General features: G+C 40.4%; 1 protein-coding gene across 8 annotated transcripts in view; it reads right to left on the bottom strand.

Moving 5' to 3' along the window:
• CCSER1 (coiled-coil serine rich protein 1) overlaps positions 1–18639 on the bottom strand; it is a 709135-nt gene that overhangs the window by 504535 nt on the left and 185961 nt on the right. For all 8 annotated transcript variants that reach the window (XR_014538426.1, XM_083571140.1, XM_083571139.1 and 5 more), the window contains exon 5: positions 5389–5509. Coding sequence is in view for 7 of the 8 variants with exons in the window: in XM_083571140.1 (XP_083427266.1) it covers positions 5389–5509 (121 nt within the window). In the remaining variant the exon portion in view is untranslated. The remainder of the gene's footprint in view (positions 1–5388; positions 5510–18639) is intronic.

Here is an 18639-nt window from a genome sequence, read left to right on the forward strand (position 1 = left end):
AGGCTTTAGTGACCATTGGCCCAGAGCCTTAGAAACATCACTTAATCTCACTATACTTTCCAAAAACTTTCCAGGCTTGCTCATTTGCTTACAAGTTTTTACCTGCATTAATTAAGCCTAGTAATTCATTTTATCAAAAATGAAAGCATAGCTTTCCAAGGTGCCATATACTATGTCGCATATGCACACCTGCGGTCACACACAACTCTGAACACTAACAGGGGAAATGAAATTTATTTTGTTCACAAAATTCTGCAGTGTGGTCTCCCATGCTGCTTTATGCTGTATATTGCATTTTGTCAAAAACTGTTGTTTAAAAAGATCCGCGTAAAATTGGCTTAGCATTACCAAGACTTGCTGTTCACCATGCCAAGGGGTAAGGGTCAAGTGCATGCTGGAAATTAATACAGGACTCTCAGGATGTGGCAGGTAAAATTGCAATCAGCTGTGCATCTGGCACTGGGCAATCACACACACCAAACCCAGAAGGCTGTGAAAATGCTCTAAAGTTCTTGGGTATAGAGCTAGATTAGATGTAGCCAAGTCAATACCATACAGAACGAAATGTGCTACCTGCGTAAATCAGTGGACTATTTCTGTTGTGCCATCAAGGTAACCTTGGCTTCCCAGATAGCTGTGTTTGAACAGCAATTTAGCATTATTCTGGTTGGCAATATGTTTTATGAGAGTGTTAACAGCTGCCACACAGCATAATAAAAAGCATCACCAGTTCATTACAATAACAAATCTGATAAGGTGCTCTCCTGTTCAGTAAAGCAGCTCTTTCGATGTATCTGCCCAGATAATGCACAAGCAGCTTAATTATCTACTTCCTTCCATCTCACCTTGCAACCCGGGACCTATCAATCAAACACTTGAAGACTTAATACAACCAATTTAGATTACAAACAGAAACAGCATGCACCATATCCCCTGGAGAATGGGGATAAAGTTTTCAAAGAGGAGCAAAACTCTCAAGTTTTCTATTAAAAAAATGGCAGCTCTGTATCAAGCCCCGCCCTCTCCCCAACTTGCCCTATGTCCTGACATCATTATGGCTTGTGATTCCTCACCAGTGACAACCAAAATGACAAAAACTTCATTGCCATAATAATAATAATAATAATAATAATAATAATAATAATAATAATAGTAGTAGGATAAGCTGAATTGGATATAACTCCATTTTGATGGCTCCATGGTTTTGCAATGTACAACATTAGGGCCCTCTACATGATCCTCCCAAACTGGGCATCTGAAGAACTGAATGGGCTTTATTCAACTAGTTAAATTTGCACCAATTAAGAGAAACAAAATCTAAAGTCTCTAGAATTGCTTTTCATCCTCATCACCAGTTTTATGGTGAATATTATATGCCATTTAATTCCTCCCAGGATATTTAATTTTGCCAGTCTTTTTAAACCTCTGCACCATGTACCATTGCATCATATATGCTTGGTCACTGTTATTTGCAGTACTGCAAATGAAAGTTACTGTAACTTACCAAAAGTAGTGCTGTGGTGCCACGGGAGTGCCAAGACATAAAGTTTCAAATTAAAAAAGAGCTTTCCTGATTAATGTCCAGGAATCCAGTCTCTTACCCCTAATTTCCTACAGCAGCAGAACTATGATTTGTTACCTCATCCCTTCATATGTGAACACTGGAAAGTTTTCAATTACTGCATTTCCTTTAATACTATAGGCTGTTCTATCCTGAGTCTAAACAAAATGCCCAGCTCCATTACAAATCTGCTTGGGCAAATGAATACATTTTAAATTGGCACCAAATAGAAAGTAAAGTAGGTGTCGGCTGTATCTGGGATAGAAGGGCATTCCAAAAGCAAGACGCTACCAAAGAGAAGGCCCTTTCCTGCATCCTGATTGGATTTTGCTTTGATTCTGACTTGATTTTAGCATGTATTTTAATTGATTGCTTTATTTTATGGTGATTTGTCATATATTTGATGTTAGCCGCTCTGAGCCCAGTTTTGGCCGGGGAGGGCAGGGTGTAAATAAAATTTATTATTATTATTACTTAGTATCCCCATGCACTGCCCCTCTCTCAGAGATATTGAGAGGGGCAGGCTGGTACAGGGAGAAACAGCAGCATAACAGCAACAGCTCACTCAAAATAAACATGGAAATGGCGGAGACAAAAATAGATTGCGTGAATCAGTTCTCAGTGGAGTTGCACTCTGTTACACTGACATTTTATTATTGTGGTTTGTCAACGCTGCTAGCATCAAGCAACAAAGCATAGTCTCACTGAAATCCTCAGCATACAAGAGACCTTTATTACGTATTTCCAGATTCCTTAGATTGTTCCTTGCAAGGCAGCATGAGCTTTCATCTGGCAGCCTGTGATCAGCCACACTTAGAAGTGCTTTATTTTCCAGAACACAAACTAGCTTCCTTTTTTGGTGTTCTCAGCTAGGACACATCCCTTCCATTATGTAGCCATCTCAACATGTCTCTGGGCTTTTGTGTGTGTGTGTTTTTATGAATATGTTTGGCGCTTCCTACCAAGCTAAAATAAAGTTCACAAGAAGTTTTAGCATCCGCATTCCTTCAACAGAGGCTTGCTGAACTGTCACCATAGCAACACCAAGGAGACTTGGAATGTTTGCCCCAAATGTCAGTGTGCTTTTTAAAATTGTTTTATTTCTATGAATTCAAACAACAAATCAACTCTGAACAAATGTCATACAGCAGGGTAGTATGTGTGAAAAAAATATAATCTAGGCTTGAAGTGTTCAAAGTCTCTAGCTTATTAGCTTTCCGCTTCATCTTCCTCTGAACTCACCTGTAAATGCTGTTGGAGAAATATAATACAAATTTGCACTGGGGGAAGTAAGTGCTATGGGAGATCAGGGAGACAAGTATGACTTGTTCTGCATTGCCAAAGTACTTGATCCTACACAAAACATGATATTCATGGTTCTCACATCATTCACTGGGCTTTCATCTTCCAGTGGTTAATTGTGCTTCTTCCCAGATTATCCACCCAGTAGTTCAATCTGTTGCATGAATACAAGATCAGGTGGCTACACATTTCGACTAGGGGCTACACATTTTGACTATTACGCCAGTCCAAAGGGAGCTCTAACTGGCCAAGAACCAAATTCCTATCTTCATGGATGTGCTGGTAGAATCCAACCTGACTGTATTTATTTAGAAAAGGGATCTTGTGGGTTATAGGTAGGTGTTTTATCTGCGAGTCTTTTAGTTCTTATGCTCTTACAGTTGTTTTAACTGCGTGTCTTTGTTGGTTTTTAGCTCTTATCTGTTTTAATTATTAGTTTTTTATCCATCCATTATCTGTGTTTAATCTTGTATTTTATTCTGAAGTTTTATGCCTGTTTCCTTGTCCCCATTTGCCCTAACAATTATCGGTTAAAAAATCCTAACTGCTATTTTATCTACATGCTTTTTTAATCCTGGTCTGTGACCGTAATAAAGTTCATTCAGGTAGGTGTTCATTGAAACTGTCAGTTCAGTGTGCTTTTGTAGTGTGTGTGTGTGTGTGCGCGCGTGCGCGCAGGGAATAATAATATTTTATTATCTTTATTAATTTATGCCCTACTTTTGCTATCACAGCACACAACTAAATATACCATAGGCATATAAAACTATTTCTTCTGCAGAAAATTTCGACAACAATGCACCCATAAAACAACTTTATAGCAATGTCTGAAGGAAAATTCTTTAGCTTGCCAGGGGGAAGCAAACGTCACAGTTTATATGCTCTGCCAAATTTTGGTGTGGAGGCTGTTTCAAAGCTGGACCACCAGCTGTGGAAAGCCACCCCCTTCTTTGTTGAAACATCCCTTCAAGAAATCAGGGTGTTTATTGCCATGTCAAGCTTCTCCTGGCACATAGTGTTATAAACCAGAAAAGGCAAGCATCCAGAGATTAAGGTGGCTGCATAAGACACTCTGTTGTTGTGCAACAGCACCAAATCAACTTTAATTGTGCAACCTAATTGTGCAACTGGACACATTCCAATTTGCTTATAAAACGAAAAGATCGACAGAGGACGCTGTGGCGATTGCCCTCCATGCCGTCCTTGCACATTTGGAGCAGCGGGGGGGTTATGCCAGACTGCTTTTTTTAGATTTCAGCTCGGCATTTAATACCATTCTACCACAACGTCTGATGTCTAAACTGGAAGATCTGGGGCTTCCGTTATCACTTTGTGGGTGGATAATGGACTTTTTGTCAGACCGCTCCCAGAGGGTTCGGTTGGGCCCTTATACCTCTAAAATGCTTAAGACTAACATAGGAACACCACAGGGATGCGTACTCAGTCCGCTCCTTTATATTCTCTACACGTACGATTGTGTCGCTGCTCACCCTAGTAATAGGGTTGTCAAATTTGCAGATGACACAACCGTGATTGGGCTCATCCCTGAAAGGGAGGGTGAAACGGACTATAGAGATGAGGTGGAGCGGCTGACAGAGTGGTGCAGAGCTAACAACTTGCTCATAAATACAAGGAAGACAAAGGAGCTTGTGGTGGACTTCAGGAGACAGAAGAGCAATATCCAGCCACTTTTGATTGATGGGGTCTGTGTGGAGAGGGTAACAATGTTCAGATTTTTGGGCATTGAATTACAAGAGGATCTGTCCTGGAGTGTCAACACAAGGGGGCTTGTGAAGAAGGCGCAGCAGAGACTGTACTTTTTGAGAATTCTAAGGAAAAACCATCTTCCGCAGAAACTGCTGCTTGCCTTCTATCACTGTGCCATTGAGAGCGTGCTCACTTATGGCTTATGCGTGTGGTACGGAAGCTGTACTACCCAGGACAGGATGGGGTTGTGCAGAGTTGTTAAGGCAGCAGAGAGCATTGTTGGCTGCCCACTTTCCACCTTAGAGCAGATTTATGCCACAAGGTGCCATAGGAAGGCACTGGACATAGTAAAAGATCCATCGCATCCTGGTCACTGTCTCTTCGAGCTCCTGCCGTCAGGACGGAGATACAGGACGATGAAGACAAGAACGAGCCGTCTTAAGAACAGCTTCTTCTCCAGAGCGATCTCAGCCCTGAATGGGAAGCCTGGACTTTGAAAGTCATCTAATCTTCCTTGCTGTACTATACTGTATTGTTTTAATTAGTGTTTTTATGGAGCAGTCAAGTAATTTCGTTGTCCCTGAGAGGGGGCAATGACAATAAAGATATTATTATTATTATTATTATTATTATTATTATTATTATTATTATTATTATTATTAAATTTTCTGGTATACGTAGCAACGGTCAGAAGTGCTTGTTAAGTCAGTTATCTGAGAAGAAAGTGGAGGAAGATGCAGCGTGCGAATCCTGATGGCCAGAACTTATTCTCACTTTTTGCTAAGCAAACCAGAAGCATATTGTAACGTCTCACTCACTGTTTGGTCACTTCAGTCATTTTTGGCTGTTCCTTCTTCTTTCCTTCAGCAGTTGGTTCAATGGGAGTAAGCAGCACAGCAGCACACGAGACTATAGACTGGTGTGAATCTTCCCGGCAAACTGCAAAATAACAGTAATTTGGTTACCACCAATGTATTTCTGGTTTTTCCTTCCCGACATTATTTTAAATATGGGCTTCTCCACTAATTGTCTGAAGCGGTATAGTCCAGCAACAGGTTCACTGCACAAGTCTGCTGGTTGCATGCTTCAGCTCTGAATTAATAGGAGAATGGGAAGTTTAAGCAGTCCTGACATATGTAGTTTCTTAGTGCCTGATGTCCCCATTAAGGCCTCAGCTACGCTAGAATGCTACATTTCAGAGCTCAGACGCCATTTCAGCATTCAAGAAACCAAAAATCATGGAAGACATTGGGTTTTAAAAGGCTGTTATACTTGCAGTTATAAGGAACTTGTGTATTCATACATCTTGTGTGGGAAAGTATATATAAGACACTAAAGCAGGGGTGGCTAACTTGTGGCTCTGCGGATGTTGTTGGACTACAACTCCCATCATCCCCAATCACTGGCTATGTTGACTTGCTCTGCTGGGAGCTGTATGGCAACAACAGGGTCAAAGGCTCTCCAGCTCAGCACTAATGCCATGCTTAATTTTGTTTTCATTTATGAAGTATATAGCCTTCTTTTCAGTCTTTTCCAGTAAGGCCCAAACTATGAAAGCATCTTGGATAATCAACTGTGAGCAAGGAAAACCTATCATGAAGCACAAACATGAAAATTTCCCCTAAGGTGATTGTGATTGAAAGGGTTAACATTATTAGCACCATTTCTTTCTTTCTCTTTCTCTCTTTCTCTCTTTCTCTCTTTCTTTTAAAGACATCTGGGAATCATAACTACCTGACAGCTGTTAGATGTATCTGAAAGTAGATGGGAGATTCCACACAGTTCCCAGTGGTCAGGTACGTAGCATAATAAAAACCAATGCAACCTACACTAATTAGCAACCCTGCTGAGATAACTGAATTATTGCTTACTTATCATGTACTTAACTATAGCTTTTGCCCACTGAGTCACCTCCCCGGGGCAAAGATGGTATAAGAGCAACATTCACAGTGTTCTGCTATTTGTTAAACATGATCTCCCTGCAAACATACAGGAAAACTTGACCTTTATGTTCTAGCTATCGCTGTTCTCCAGCACCAGGTTCAATCGCAAATAGCAACTCAGCCAGCCTTTCTTCGTCCTCAAGTTCTACCAAAATTCATGGCTCCACAGTTTATGTACCAAATACTGACACCACTAATACACCAATATTACACTGGTGGAGAAAGGCCATAACTCAGCAGGAGAGCATCTGCCTTGCATACAGATGGTAGTATTCAGCAGTAGTTCTACTCAAGAGTAGAACAAGCAGAGAGTTGAATACAGCCCAGAAAGTTCCAAGCTCAATCTCTGGCATTTCTAAGTAGGGTTGGGAAGCCTCTGCCAGTCACTGTAGTTCTCAACTGAATATACAGCCTCCACTGATACAAAAGGCTCCCTGCTACAGATGTTTACCCTCACAACAGTGAGGTGCAAGTGTATCTTGAAGCAGGACATGGAAGACCAAGTTTTCAATCCCCACTCAGCCATTAAGCTCACTAGGCGATCTTGGGCCAGTCACTGACTCCCAGCCTAATCTACTTCTCGGGGTGTTGAAAAGAAAAACTGTTCCCTCATTAGAGGAAAGGTGAGATATGAATGTAATAAATAACAACAAGCAGAGATGAAAGAGTTGCATGGAAGAGCCATATAAAAATTCAAGATTAAAATCAGCTAAAACTATTTTCAATCAGAATGGATAGCTGGATAGAGTCAAAGGTCAGGGCAATGTGATGTGCTATCAGCAAAAGGTGAAAGCTATATAATAAAAGTGTCAGATAGACCTCTGTAAAAAGGAGGATAGTTTAGAGGCTGTCAAAAAGAATGCCCTCTATTGGTTTGTTGCTTTATTGTTTAAAACAATATTGCTTTTTATTGTATTATAACACAGAATGGGATCATATGATGAAGGCTAGGGAATAAAACGCCCATATATAAAAATTAATGGCTTCGGAAAATGAGATTTTCAACAGGCACTGCATAGACCACAGTGTGGGTGCCAGGGGAGCCTCTATGGAGAGGGCACTGCCCCACTGAAAAAGTTATAAAATAATTAAAACTTACAAAGTGCCTGGCTGCTAGACCAGGCCAAAAGCCCATCTAGTTCAGCCTCCTATTTCATGTTGGCCAACCAAATGCCTATCAGATGCCCATAAGCAGGATATGAATGTGGTAGGCCCCTCCCCACTTCTGATTCCCAGCATATCAAACCCCACTTGTGATTTGACTCCCTCTTTAGGAGCCACCTGCCTTACCTCATTCAGTGAGGTCACCCTCACCATTCAGTTTTGTATGCCAGCCTTAGTCCACATATGAAGGAGGGTCTTGTCTGGTGTACATCTGCCTGGGTTCTTAGGTCATCCTCTGAGGTGCTTTCCCAGGCACCCATGCCAAATGAATGAATTTATCCAGACTAGTAAAGAGCTGCAATTTATTGAGTTCCTACATTTATGTGCTGTCTTGCAGCCAAAGCACTCAGAGCAGTTCCTAGTTTAAAATCACAGCTTACAATCTAAAATACATTATTTGAAAGGGAAAAGGGAAAGCAAATATTTCAAATGACAGCCGCCACAGCTGAACTGGTGGAGGGAGCCTTGCTGACCCATCTCCCCCTCAGAGACAGACAGGGGAATGGATGCTGATGGAGGCAGCATTTGGGATGGTAAGGGGAAATGGCCCTTGAGAAGGACCTTTGGTTTTCCAATTACTGGGTACCAAAGCACTTTAATTAAAAACATTGATATTTCAGTGTTGTTATTTGTGTGTGTGTGTGTGTGTGTGAGAGAGAGAGAGAGAGAGAGAGAGAGAGAGAGAGAGAGATTATTTTTCTTCTTCTGCTTTAAGCAGGTGGAGGCCAGACCCTATGTGGGCTGAGCATTGCAAGGTAAAAAATTAATACATACAAACATACATAGTACCCTTAACAGGCCCATATTTTATCTTACATTTCAACATTGTAGAAGCAAATGAAACTGATGGTGGTTAGCAGCAGTGGAATTGCTACAGAACTTCTGTTTTTTAAATCATTGGTTACGAGAATGCGATTACAGACGACAATGATCCCCAAAGGGTTAGTTGCTATAAATCTGCAATTAAGCCACAGGCCAGGTTCTTTAAACACTGCAGTCACAATGACAAAATTGTAATTACTGTAATAGGACCATTACTACCAAATGAATTACATCCTGTGAAGCTTTATCTGTTTTCCCGCCTTCTTTCACAATAGTCACGAAAGAATACAGTTATATCTACTTTGTATTGTCAAGAAAGGATCCCAGTGGAGAAAATGCTGACTTACATCATCCTAATAGTTGGATTTAATGATACCAAGGACAATTGATTTGTGCTGCCGTCATCATGGTGAAATCCATAAAGAAATCAAGCTGTTCAATGCTATACTTGGTATAGAAAAATACTTGCCCCTGAATGTGTAAGTAATGCAATTTTTAATATTCCATCCTATACTGCTCTGCATGTTTCTATGACCTTTATCCTGGAAAGTTTAAGTATACATGCAAATTATTTACTTTAACATTGAAACTTACGTTTTGCTGACATTTCTGTCACAACTGAGCAATGCAAGCATCCAGAATAATGTTAAAATTCATAAAGCTACTGTTTTGGCCAGACCCTTTTGAAAACTACAAGGATCAAAAGAATCCAATCACCTCTGGGGATGTTAAGAGGTTCTACTGTACAAAAGAAAACAAACAAACTGTATATACAGTGCAGTTCCCTATAGCTGTGGATGCCTGTTTTTTGTTTGTTTAGTGGGTTTTAGATTTTATTTTTATTCAACTTTTTCCAATATATAAATAATAACTTCCTCTTTTACCCCTCCTCCCACCATTTCAACATGATGTGGTAATTGTTGAAGGAACTAAATGCAGAGGTTAATTTACTTCATGAGCACCCCATGCAGGAGATAAGCCAACAGGTGCATGGTCAGCCAAGCCAGTTGCTATGGTAATGGCCCACTGCCAGCTATATACCGTATTTTTCGCTCTATAAGGCGCACCAGATCACAAGACGCACCTAGTTTTTGGAGGAGGAAAACAAGAAAAAAATATTCTGAATCTCAGAAGCCAGGACAGCAAGAGGGATCGCTGCACAGTGAAAGCAGCAATCCCTCTTGCTGTTCTGGCTTCTGAGATAGCTGAGCAGCCTGCATTTGCGCACACACATTTCCCCTTTCTTTTTAGGAGGGAAAAAGTGAGTCTTATAGAGCAAAAAATACAGTAAGTGATTGGGGAATGTCAGCTCATCGGTCAGTGAGTCTGTCTGTGTATCAGAGTCAGTCTTGTGAAGTGAATGAGTCTGTCTGTGCAACGTTTTGATTTGCTGGAGCAACAGAAATACTTTATACTTGTATGCATATATCTGCAAAGGCTATAAGTTGTATGTATAGATCAATGTCCAAAACTGTATTACTGAAACCTTATATTCTGCAAAAAATATTCTGCTATTTTGGACCTAAAGCTGTCTCGGTGTGGTGACTGGAACTGGGGGCGAATTCCACTGCATGGGTATCTAATCCCAAGACTAATTTGTGAAGGAAATTTGATATGAAGGAAAGAAGTGGGTGCAAGGATGCAGTCATTTTCTACTTACTGAAATAGTAGTACCTCCATCTTTCTTTCTCTCTCTCTCTCTCTCTCTCTCTCACACACACACACACACACAGAGAGAGAGAGAGAGAGAGAGAGAGAGAGAGAGAGTTCAGTACCTTAACTATACAGTGACGTGGAGCAATTGCTTTGGTTTCTCCCCTTTCATCAAAACTCCATCAGGAGACAGTCTGTCAATCAGGTAGAGGAAGTTTGTGCAGTCAACCACACATGAGGTTGTGACACACCTGGCCACACTGCAGCCATGACGGATAGCACTAGGAGCTACCCCAGTTCAGTGCAGCTCAGCTCTTTGCCAGCAGGTTTACCAGTGGCAATATATAATTGCACAAGAATTCATTAAAAACATTTCTATGGTGTGATCCAAAGAACAGGGAAGCACACCCACATTATGCACATTGAGATCTCCCATACATTGCACACAACCAACAGGGCTTTTTCCTCTTCAGTACTCAGCTAGTACAGAAGAACAACTTAGCATTAAACTATCAAAATGTCACATCATTATGTAATGGAGCTTAGAGCAGATATATCATTAAAGGGTTGGTAGGTCCTGGGATAATGTGATGCTGGTGCTTCTGGTTTGGCAGCATAGGAAAAAGACAACCCTGATTACGTTTCATCAAGCTATTATTATGCAGGAAGATGTCACAGTTTAATGTTTCCAGCATCGTTTTCTGTGAGATGTTTTGTGGCCTGCTCATTATGAAAGGGTGGGGGGGACATAATCCCTGCCAGTGAGCTATATATGTCTGTGGTATATTAAAGCTCTGAGCCCAAATAAGAAGGAATTCTGCCAAATTGCTGTGGACATCATGATTCTGTGGTGCAACTATGTATTTTTTACCCTTGGGAAAGGTCTCCCCCTGCCCCATTTTGGCCTGTTTCTCAGGACTTTCCTGCAACTGTGCCTAATGGTTGCTAGAAATCATTCTTTTTTAATTGCTCAAGCCCATTTGCCTACTATAAGAAAGAAGAAGAAAGAAACCACAGACACATTATTTTTTTACATGTTGTACCACTTTTCAAGCCATCTAAGTCTTTGTGAATCCGAAAACGAGCCAAGCCACAAATACATGTGACTTCACATACTTCCCCAGTCTCAAGATTTCCAATGGGCAACCAGAAACATTCTTTGCTTATAATGCACAAGCTGAATTTACTAACAATTTAATTGTCCAGATTAAACTGGACCTCATTGAAACACATTAAGCTGCATTTTGGAGCGCATGATCACACACATTATTGGAACTTATTTAGGAACATACTACTAATTAGTTCACTAAACCTCTACTTATAAGAACATGATATAATCTCTAGTGTGCAATTACCATCTTAGATGATTGGAATTTAGGAACATGTCTAAAACTGATACTTGACATTTGTCCAAGGAACAGCAGTTTAAAAGAAAATTTTTAAAGGTGATTGCAAAATGTTCCAAATTATAGAAATCTTACACATCTTATTACACCTAGAGTTGCCCTGAATATTTCCCAATTTCCTGGCTGGAAACAGTGGTTTTGGGTGGACAGGCTCGGAAATGTTTAGTGACAAACCCATTAATTGTGTGAACATTCACTTTCACAAAGTGGCTGGGGCAACCCAGTCAGATGGGCAGGGTTTAAGTAAATAATAATAATAATAATAATAATAATAATAATAATAAACTGTCATTGTGTACTCTAACTGATCCTAAGCAGCAATCTGCCAGGTTCTATGGAGTTGATTTCTTCTGAAAGAATTTGCGTGCTTATTTATATTAGGCTGGAATATTCAGAAATAAGGGCCAATCCTTATCATTTACCTTTAAAATGGAGTTGGGTTGGGCTGTGGATAGAAGATAATTTGTTCAGTTTACATTTTAAATAAAACAGTCCTAATCTGCTCGTCCCAGACTTATACGCAGATAGGAACCCGACTATTAATAGGCTTATAAAGTTCTCTGAATTCTGTGATGCAGTTTTGGTATTTTAATACAGTATGCAGACAAAAGTGTGTATTTAAGAGGAAATGCATGGAATGCCATATGAAATGTGTATTTTAGGGGAAGAATGTATACACAAGGCGTTCAATCTAATTGCAAATTGTTCATGCATTAAAAAAAAAATCCATTACAGGAGAGCTATGATGGAGCACATGTAGAACTGATACAAAAAGGAAACAGAATGATCTGGCCAAAGACTGGACAGCCCTTCAAATAGAAGACAGCTCGCAACATTGACTGTCATTCATAATGTAGGGCAAAGGCCATCCATTCTATGCAATGTGTATTGTGGGGTAAACAGACTGAAGAGAAGGAATGATTGTCCCATAGTCTTATTCATATTAAATACAACTTGAAAAAAGAAAAGCATCAAAACAAAGTTGCTAAATAAAGATACACATTCGGTAATGATTTCATTATCAAACTCATATGTGGTCTAAACAAAGGAAATTCATTAAAACATATGGTCCGATCATGCCAAAGCCTAATGAGCCATGTTCACAACTGAACCATGGTTTGTTTTAACTATGGTTTGGCATTATGTATGAGAGCAACAGCATTGCTTCACTACTGTTTGCTTGACCACCCAACCCCAAATGCTCACCAATCTGCAAAGGCACAAAGAAAGGAGAATGGTGGGATAACAACCTTTGGAGAAACAAGCTGTGGCTTGCTTACTCCTTCTATGAGATGGTGCATAGTTTGTTGAAGAAACCATACTTAAACAACGACTTAGTGCTAATGTGAGAAAGCAGTCAATGTACTCAAAGACAGGCCACTCACGGGCTCATCCTGCCTTGAAAATATCAAATTTAAGCACCTGCTTAAGAGAAAAGAAATTTCCTTAATTAGGCCCTAAGCCAGAGCTTTCCAAACTGTGTGTCATGACACATTAGTATGATGGCTACAGCGTGTAGGTGTGTTGCGTGTAGGGGCTGGAAAGAGGTTATCAGGCTCTCTCTAATTCAGCCCTCCAGATGTTTTGAGACTACAATTCCCATCATCCCTGACCACTGGTCCTGCTAGCTAGGGATCATGGGAGTTGTAGGCCAAAAAACATATGGAGGGCCAAGTTTGAGGAAGCCTGGGTTAGTTTAACCTCCATCTTGCTAGTAAAACTGAATTACTGTGTCGCAAAATGATGCATGTCTAAAAAGTGTGTCACCAACATGAAAATTTAAGGAAGCTCTGCCCTAAGTAGAGCTGTGTCCGTGTGTGTGTGTCCGTGTCCGTGTGTGTGTGTGTGGTGTTTTTCTGTGCCCACATAGCTGAACGTTGCAGTGCAATTACATTTCAGGTGCTGAGCAATACCATTGTGACAATTTTTGCTGTTATTAGATACTCTGTGGTGTATTAGTTCAAATCTGGAAAATCAGAGAAGTTTAAAATAGAAGAGATTTTCAAACCAATCTCCCTGTCTATTGATTCCCCCCCCCCTTGCAATAACTTCTCCTGAGCTTTCTACATCTCATTTTAAACAGTATTATCTACCATCAACTTACATAGTCTTCACCTCCACAGAATTGTAACCTCTGGATGATGTTAACTGGTGCAACGTAGCTTACACCTGACCCAAGTCTCTTAGAAATATTCTCATCATCTGGGGAATTTTAAGTAGCATTTCAAACCCGAATAATTTATCCTCATGAAAAAGTATGACAGGTCTTTAAAGAAATAAAGGCAGCTTCCTTTTTCAAATTCTTCAACACACATTATTTGATGCACACAGAGACATAAAATGAAGAATATGGCACCTTGTACTTACATGCTGTCATTTCCATGATTCTGTACCAGAAATATTAATGCTGATTTTAACTAATTTCATGCAAAACATTCATCTATTACAACAGTTATGCGAAGGACAAGTGTACACCTTATAATACTGCTATATTAATTATCCACATAAATCAATAGAGAGAACACACAGTTAATTTTTAATCATTAATTAATTGTTTGGCTACTTTTCTTACTAAAGCTCAAGGCTTAATTAAGCAACAGAGGAATACTTTTTCATGCTTCCTGACAGCCATTGTTATGAAAGTGTGGTCTGATCTAAAAAAAAATGCCCAATTAGGCATACGTTTTGTGCATTTCACATTTTTTTTATACAATCCCTGACACAAGAATGTAGCATATGTTAAAAATAAGCACACACACACACATCTCTCACACTGGATCAAACTTGCTATCTACAGCTGGCTCAACAACTGTTCCTGAAGTTTAGCTGAAACCCTTCACATATCTTCAGACGTCTCGTTTTTCAAATTGCAGCATGCTGCAAAGTCATCCATTTAAATCGACTGATGCATTTTCAAAATGTTTTTCATGCTCCTTAATCAACATTTCCAAAAGCATGTTACAAACAGAAATAAAACCACAATTATTTTCATGACAAAAACCACGGTCAATAGAGAAATACTAAAACAGCATAGAACAGAAGCATTGCAAACCGCCTTACAGTGAGTTATCCCATTAATCTACCTAGCTGGATATTGTCTACACTGTGGCAGTGGGTCTCCAGAGTTTCAGGAAGGGTTTTTCCTAGCCCTGTCTGGAGATTCTGGGAACTGAAGTAATCATAGTTAGAATAAACCTCAATGTGGATGTCACAGGGAACTTTTATTGGTATGGAAACTCGTTGACTCCTTATCAAGTGCACAGAGGAGAAGGGATGTGAGGTTGAGGCTTCAGCAGACTTGTTCCTGTAACAATAAACCATGATTTAGTGCAGGCATAGGCAAACTCGGCCCTCCAGATGTTTTGGCACTACAATTCCCTGACCACTGGTCCTGTTAGCTAGGGATGATGGGAGTTGTAGTCCCAAAACATCTGGAGGGCCGAGTTTGCCTATGCCTGATTTAGTGTTATGTCTGCATTTTGTCATTGGTTTGGAAAAGTACTGTGATAGGTTTAGAATATACATGATGGGTACGTATATGAACAATTTGATAAGGCCTCAGTGTAGGTGATCTGTTAGGTATAAGTTGATAATGGTAAATTCATCCTTTGCAAAGTGGTTTCATTTTTCGTGATAACTTTGTGTCCTGCTACCCTTAGTTAAAGTTGCAAAATTCGTCGCTGGCTATATTTTCTTTGAAATCCCCGCAATGCATATTAAGCAACTAAATTACCATAAGCATCTGCATGCTACTTGGCAAAGCATGTATTTGTATATTTGATACTTGCTGCCTACTTCTACTTACAAATGTTATCTGTGGCTGTTACGCAGGGGGGCGGGGATGATGCATATGGTAGGTTGCAATAATTTAGATGCACTTAGCCTGAAGTGTAAGAAGGAAAATCTCATGAGCTGATACCATGAGTTATCTTCCCCCCATACAATTATACATGCATGTAAAATTACATGCATGTCAAACTTTGCAGCTGCATTAAATGAATCAATTACTCAAGATTACAAGCCATGAAGCTTCTAAAGAACAGAGAATGGATATATTGTAATTTCACAGCATAATGGGTCAGGACAGCATACCCCTCAACTAATTAAATTAAATTGGAAGATCTTGGGGGTGGGATACTTTTGCACGGGAGTGTGCTCCAAAAGATGGGTGTCCCAGTTTCTCACTGCACCATGTTGGAGATTAGGGGACTGAGTCCAAAGGAGGACGTATTTTGTGAAAATCTACTTGTGCAGAAAATTCACTCATGTGATCAGTACGGGGCTGTGAAAGTGTGTGATCCCTGATGTAGCCTTCAAAAACAGCTGCCCTCAGTCTTCGTGGGTTTCATTTGCCTATACTGCCATCAGAACACAGTCAGATTTGATTGGTTAAGTTGCACAGTAACATCATCACATTCAGTACATGATTCCTAACTAGCAATCCCAGTCAACAGAGAAATCAAAAGGAAAAAAATTGGCTGAAAATCAGCAGCAGAATGAAAAACCATTTGGCCACAAACACTTGCCAACAGAAGGATTAAACCTGGGAATGGGGAGCCTTCCCTCCAAAACTCACAAGTTCAGGCTCAAGGTGAACATTCAGTGCAACCCTAATAATAATAATAAACAAAAACATAACTTTGTTAATTAGAAATCAAGGAGGATATAATCTGACAATTGTATTCATCTTGCCTCCGCCTATCTGAAATAATAAATAAAGTTTCATGAAATTGTGCCAGATTATCCATTTGGAAAGCTTGTAAATTGTCTTTTACTTCAAAGCTGAACCAGATGCCTCCCATTTGAATGCAAATTAATATCTGCAATTAAAAGGTGTTCACCAGCAGACAGCATTAAAAATGTGACAGGAGATAATCCTTTCAGAATACCACTAGAACACCAATAAATATGTATGAGAAAATCAGGATAAGGTCACTACAAGGGTTTGATAATAGAGTCATCTTCCTCTTGAGGGACTGGACAGAAAGGAGCACTCTTGGTCTTTTAACATTTAGCTCATTATCTGACAAGCACTAGTTCGTGTGTGTAAGACTTAACAGTACACTGCCATAGGAGCTAGCATGGCAGGCAACAGGAACAGCAACCTGAATAACAACCAGCCTGAGCTTGAAACCGCCACATAGACAATTGTACTAACATACCTATATCAGGCAGTGTGTTGGCATCTTCCAGCATTAATGCAAGTATCCCATCATCTAAGAAGCCAAATATCTATAGATGTTGTATATTTAGAAAACCAGATGTGCATAGAATGCTGTTGAACCATCACCCTGGGACTTCAGGATTATGAACAGACTTTTGCAGATAATTCAAAATATGAAAGAAATGTGCTGAGAGCCAGTGTGGTGTAGTGGTTAAGAGCGGTAGACTCATAATCTGGTGAACCGGGTTCGATTCCCTTCTCCTCCACAGGCAGCTGCTGGGTGACCTTGGGCTAGTCACACTTCTTTGAAGTCTCTCAGCCCCACTCACCTCACAGAGTGTTTGTTGTGGGGGAGGAAGGGAAAGGAGAATGTTAGCCGCTTTGAGACTCCTTCGGGTAGTGATAAAGCAGGATATCAAATCCAAACTCTCTTCTTCTTCTTCTTCTTCTTCTTCTTCTTCTTCTTCTTCTTCTTCTTCTTCTCCTCCTCCTCCTCCTCCTCCTCCTCCTCCTCCTCCTCCTCCTCTTTGAATGCTGTGGTCTATTTGTCCCTCAGAGCCTGCATGTGATCTCTGCCCCTCACCCCACCCGTCAAGATCCAACTGCAGTGAATAAGCCTTGATTGCATCGGAACACCATCTACAGCAGCTCCCAAGTATTATGAGGAGTGATTGGTGGAGTGGATTAAAAAATCAGAGAACTGTAGAGTTGGAAGAGACTCCCCGGGTCATCTAGTCCAACCCCCTGCAATGCAGGAATCTCAACTCAGGCATCCCTAAAAGATGGCCATCCAACCTCTGCATTAAAACTGCCAATGAAAGAGAGTCCACCACCTTTCGAAAGAGTCCGTTCCAGTGTCAAACAGCTTACTGTCAGAAAGTTCTTCCTGATGTTTAGTCAGAATGTCCTTTCTTGTAACCTGAATCCATTGGTTTAGGTCCTGCCCTCCAGAGCAAGAGAAAAGAAGCTTGCTCCATCTTCCATGTGACAGCCCTTTAGATATTTGAAGATGGCTATCATATCTCCTCTCAGTCTCCACTTTTCCAGGCTAAACATATCCAACTCCCTCAATCGTTCCTCATTAGGGCTGGGAGGTATCTGTTTCCAACAACATGACAAAATACATTGTCCTTCCAAAAGTACAAGAGAGCCAATTTAAAACAACAACTATTTTTCGAACATTCACAGATTATGTCCACAAATGCCAAGTCAGGAGCCATTCAAAGCAAGACAGTTTCACCATCACTACCAGAGGATAAATCTACTGTACAAAAACTTGCTCACAACATTTCCTCAATGTAGATATGAGCCTCCCACTTACATTTCATTCATTTCATAACTGCACAGAGACATTTCATCTGCTGTAGTGATTTCCCACTACTTCAAAAGGCAGGATTTTTTTTTAATGCTTTCAACTATGGGCAATATTTACACACACACAATTGAGACACATATAAGACTTGGCAATTGGGGAAAGGCAAATTTCTCAAACAACAGCCATTACACTATTTGGTTTCGCTACAGAAAAGTCATAAAGGGAATGGAATTCCTGTCCACACCAGAAACCAACAGAAAACAAGTATTGATGCAGCACTGTGCAAGCAGACAGATGTGAGTAATTGATATCAGCAAAGGGCAGTTCACCAGTTAGTAACTACACCAGACATGGGCAAACTCGGCTCTCCAGATGTTTTGAGACTACAATTCCCATCACCCCTGACCACTGGTCCTGTTAGCTAGGGAAGATGGGAGTTGTAGTCCCAAAACATCTGGAGGGCCGAGTTTGCCTATGCCTGAACTACACACTTGTACAATTATGATGACTGAGGTAACAAGTGTGCAGGTAATGACTGACTGAATGGTGTCAGCAGACCAAATCCAAGATTGTGAATACCTCCAGTCCAAGTACTCACAGAT

The sequence above is a fragment of the Podarcis filfolensis genome (genome assembly GCF_964270895.1).
Source record: "Podarcis filfolensis genome assembly, chromosome: 9".
Classification (NCBI taxonomy): domain Eukaryota; kingdom Metazoa; phylum Chordata; class Lepidosauria; order Squamata; family Lacertidae; genus Podarcis; species Podarcis filfolensis.